Raw genomic sequence first — 5,000 nt, 5'->3', positions numbered from 1 at the left:
AGGTACAGGTTGCAAGGTAAATAATCTCACAGACTGTACGGATTCATAACGGGACGTAGCACACAACATTGCTTTACAGAGTACTACTCAAACTCTAATCCAGGGAAGCACACTGTTTTTCTTGACCTTAAGTCAGCTTTTGACATTGCAAACAGAGAAATTATCCTAGAACAATTAGTAAGCTTTGGCATCCGGGGTAAATTATTGAGCTGGATTAGAATGTATCTTTCGAACAGATCTGCAAGTGTCTTGTTCAGGGGAGTGAGAAGTTCCACCACACAATCCTTTGAACTTGGGACGCCACAGGGAGGAGTTCTGAGCCCTATGTTGTTCAATGTCCTCATGCACAAGCTGGTGGCAGATATTCCACTTGGGGATGGTGAATCCATTATATGCTATGCTGATGACATATGTGTCAAAGCATCATCACAAGAGAGGATGCAAATAATTCTCGACAAACTCACAACTAGGGCTCATGAGTGTTGATTAGTCAACTCCACTGAGAAAACAATCGTTCTCAATCCACGTATCATACCCCTACCCCCTTTTCGCATAGGTGACCAAGAGCTTGACATGTGTTATAAATATAAATATCTCGGGGTGAACATAAATGATGCAGACCCGATCCTTTCCCTGAAAAAGAGACTCTGGGAGAGACTGAAACCGTTGAAAGTTCTTGTTGGAAGAGAACATGGCATCAATATTAAGCTCGCTAGACTATTTTACTTGGCTTTTATAAGATCAGTTGTAGACTACCATGCACTGCACTTGTTGCAGTGTAAGGAATCAGAAATAAATAGCTTGGAGGTAGTGTAAAATGAAGCCATGAGGATTATCCTCGGCGCCCCGAGAACAGCAAGGATAGTAAACATGAGGTCGGAATTTAACCTACCATCCATCTTTGATAGAATAATATTTATTTCCACTATATTTGGGGTCAAAGCTCTGAGGGAACCCTTGTATCTTTCAGACTTCCAAAAACAAATGCAGCATACAATCACACAAGCAGAATTGACTAATCACACACACGCGCGCCCTCTAATAAACAAAATTTCCATGAACATTACAAAGCTCAATGTCCCAATTAGTAAAATACCACAGGGTCGATCCATTCCACCATGGAAAAAATCAAAATTGATCGTGCACCTTACGTGTCTACCACAAAAAAAAACAGTGTACATAACTGCGTGTTACAACAAATTGCATTAGCAACGGTGAAGGAACACAGGGTCTATGGGCGATGATGTATACGAGTGTTACGTTGACGGATCCGTACAGTCTGGATAGAAAGCTGGTTGTGTAAGCTTTGGCATCCGGGGTAAATTATTGAGCTGTTTTAGTAGGAACAAAAATGGCCTACTAAAACATCAAGTTAATATGAGAGTGCAAAATTGGGCCAGCACTACACAAACGGAGCTGGCAGGTATACTCCTTGCAACGGAATTCGTAATGTCTCGGGGCTCTGGAGTAGTTTTCTGTGACGCTCAGAGTGCTTTTCGGACACTAAATTCTTTCAAAGCAGGTGGCGATGAGGAAATTGTGAGTTGCATTAAGCGTAACGTAACTTGTGCAATAGAGCGTAATTTTAACATTCAATTTGTATGGATACCATCTCATGTTGGCATAAGCAAGCACGACCACGTCGACAAATTGGCGAAGGAATCCTGTAGCAAAGATACTGTGAACATAGATCTTGGGATGCCCCTTGCTAGGGTTGCAGATATATTGAAAAGTTCTCATAAGGAAAAACTAGTAGATCTAACAAACACTAAAAGGCCTGAAAGCTGTACCATAAGGCACTACGATCAGTATAGAGATAGCAAGCCCTCCTATGGGTGGCACCGAAGTCAAACAAGACAATGTGACGTGGTTATTGCCAGAATACGTTTAGGTTACAGAATGTATTGGCAACTGCACGGTGCAAGAAGTGCAGATGAAACTAAATGTAGACTGTGTAACGAAGAGAACAAGCGAACGCTTGAGCATTATATCTCGGAATGTCATGTGATACAGCCTTTCAGACCACCTAACATGAGGTATAAAGAACTATGTGAATATTTCATTTCATCTGATACATTAGAAGATATACTCGTATTATATCCTAAATTTGCTATGTAAAACTGCCGTAAACAAAAAAACACAGTGTTATGTAAACACGGCAAGATCATATCAACGTATTATTTTTGTATGATGTATGACATGTTTCTATATTACCATGTACAATTACAGTAGTCACAGACTACTGTAATGTGTCAGATGTATATAAAACTGTAATCATGATTGCCCACGCCTGAGCAGATATCCAGGGTGGTAAATAAACTTACTTAACTTAACTCAAGTTCCTACAAAGCATTAACAATAACACCTCAATGTCTGAGATCTGGAGAAAAAAATAATCGACTCTTTATAAAAGGAAGTGAGGTCACCGATTGTTTCCTTTTGTAAGTAACAGTCAGTGACCTCATTCCCTCTCAAGAAGCAATCGGTGACCTCACTTCCTTTTGCAAGGACAATAGGTGACCTCAGTCCCATTTATAAGTAACACTCGATGAGGTCACCGATTGTTACTAGCTAAAGGAAGTGAGTTCACAGATTGTTTGTTGCAAAGAGAGTGAGATCACCGTTTGTTCTTTGCAAAAAGGAATAAGGGAGTGCAAGCAACAATCTGTAACCTCAATCCCTTTTGCAAGGAACAATCGGTGACCTCAATCCCTTTTGCAAGGAACAATCGGTGATCTCACTCCCTTTGCAAGAAACAGTTGGTGACCTCATTCCCTTTTGCAAGTAACAGTCGGTGACCTCATTTCCTAGCAAGAGGGATGGAGGTCACCGATTGTTACTAGCTAAAGGAAGTGAGTTCACAGATTGTTTGTTGCAAAGAGGGTGACCTCCATCCCTTTTGCAAGGAACAATCGTTGACCTCATTCCCTTTAGCAAGGAAGAATCGGTGACCACACTCCCTTTGCAAGTAAAATCGGGGCCCGTATATATGTATATATACAGTATGCAATATCACGTCGTCTCACACCAGGAGGCTTAAAACAATGCTGAATATCTCTCCCACAGGCTTACGAATTTTTCCATATCTGGAAAATGACGCGCTCGAGGTGGTAACACACTCCAGTCGAAGCCACGGCGTGGCGTCGTTTTGCCCTGTATATTCCTTAAAGAGACTTAGAGAGACTAATTTACATTACCAGGCGCTCTCTTGCATCTCCCTTCATACTGCAACATAAACTTCGGTCGCCTTCCCTTCGCCGAAGCCGAGGGCACGAGCATTTTATCTCGCGAGTGAGGAGGATGCTCGAAAACAGTGTTGCCACGGACGGCTCCTATATAATATTATTTTATTGTTTAATAAACGTATATTTAATTTGCATTTTCTGACACCACGAGATGGAATTGAATTACTCTGATTTTTTGCATTTTATTACTTCACAGAACGTTATCAAAGAAAGGTTAAACAAACGACATTGCCAAATCGCCTCCAATTCGCCCAGCAGTATGTGGAGAGCGCACGGGAAGCTCCATTGTTGGATGAGAAATAACTGGTGTAAATATCATAAACTTGTTCACTATGGTCATAGATTAATTTAGTTCAAAATTTGATAGATCTATATGTTTACACATGGCATGCCCTATAAGCCATATTTGATGTTCTAATTATCAGCATCTATATATTCATTGCAGCCCTACTACGATTTTGCATTCAGATAATGTTTTATAATGAAGAAAATGATGTAGCATGTTTTCTGTTTACTTTATGTGTTTAGTGACGAAGAGAAAAAGAACTAGTCACTTCATTAGTTCGGTTAGACGCTACTAGATGGCGTGACAAGATATCAGCGATTTTGCAAAAAATTTATTCGATTGATTGATTCAAAATTATCTGCCGCGTCAACACCTAAGGCCATTAGCGGCGAACACCTTGTTAGACTGAAATATTAGAATTTTTAAAACGTTAAAAATCTATCAATAAATGTCATAAATAACAATAAATATTATATTAGATATTAAAATTTGATTCGAATTAGCTGCCAAATGTAGATATTTCATGGCGATTTCCGTTGCCCAAAAGGGTCGCGTTTTCCGTTGACAAACCTGGAAATCATTTCCGATTAGTAATTTTTTATCATTATTTTTTTATATTCCTCATTATCTTTCCTCTCGTTTTTGAATGCGAATGCATCTGCTTTGTTGTTTTCTAAAAACTATATGTTTCTTATTTCGTTTTTCCTTATCATTTCCATTATCTGTTCTTAACTATCTAACGACGCGACTGCTTGTTTCCCGTAACTGCCTCCCAGACGGCGGAATGCGACCGCCGCCGCCTCAGTTCCCGCCAAGATCTTGTTGGAGTAACACCTTTGTACTTCTGTTGTCAGTGTGACGTCGTCGTCGTCGTCGTCGTCGTCGTCGTCGTCGTCGTCGTCGTCGTCGTCGTCGTCGTCGTCGTCGTCGTCGTCGTCGTCGTCGTCGTCGTCGTCGTCGTCGTCGTCGTCGTCGTCGTCGTCGTCGTCGTCGTCGTCGTCGTCGTCGTCGTCGTCGTCGTCGTCGTCGTCGTCGTCGTCGTCGTCGTCGTCGTCGTCGTCGTCGTCGTCGTCGTCGTCGTCGTCGTCGTCGTCGTCGTCGTCGTCGTCGTCGTCGTCGTCGTCGTCGTCGTCGTCGTCGTCGTCGTCGTCGTCGTCGTCGTCGTCGTCGTCGTCGTCGTCGTCGTCGTCGTCGTCGTCGTCGTCGTCGTCGTCGTCGTCGTCGTCGTCGTCGTCGTCGTCGTCGTCGTCGTCGTCGTCGTCGTCGTCGTCGTCGTCGTCGTCGTCGTCGTCGTCGTCGTCGTCGTCGTCGTCGTCGTCGTCGTCGTCGTCGTCGTCGTCGTCGTCGTCGTCGTCGTCGTCGTCGTCGTCGTCGTCGTCGTCGTCGTCGTCGTCGTCGTCGTCGTCGTCGTCGTCGTCGTCGTCGTCGTCGTCGTCGTCGTCGTCGTCGTCGTCGTCGTCGTCGTCGTC

The 5,000-nt window shown here is 43.3% G+C and overlaps 1 protein-coding gene across 1 annotated transcript in view; it reads left to right on the top strand.

Annotated features, from left to right (window-relative positions):
- LOC125045290 (uncharacterized protein DDB_G0271670-like) overlaps positions 1 to 5,000 on the top strand; it is a gene marked incomplete at its 3' end in the record, with an annotated part of 14,638 nt that overhangs the window by 9,574 nt on the left and 64 nt on the right. Inside the window, exon 2 of the mRNA XM_047642496.1 lies at positions 4,386 to 5,000. This exon is cut by the window's right edge and continues 64 nt beyond it. Coding sequence (XP_047498452.1) covers positions 4,386 to 5,000 — 615 coding nt within the window. The remainder of the gene's footprint in view (positions 1 to 4,385) is intronic.

The sequence above is a fragment of the Penaeus chinensis genome, chromosome 37 (genome assembly GCF_019202785.1).
Source record: "Penaeus chinensis breed Huanghai No. 1 chromosome 37, ASM1920278v2, whole genome shotgun sequence".
Classification (NCBI taxonomy): Eukaryota; Metazoa; Arthropoda; class Malacostraca; order Decapoda; family Penaeidae; genus Penaeus; species Penaeus chinensis.
The sequence above is the reverse complement of the archived record's forward strand: the minus strand, read 5'-3'. Positions and strand labels throughout refer to the sequence as shown.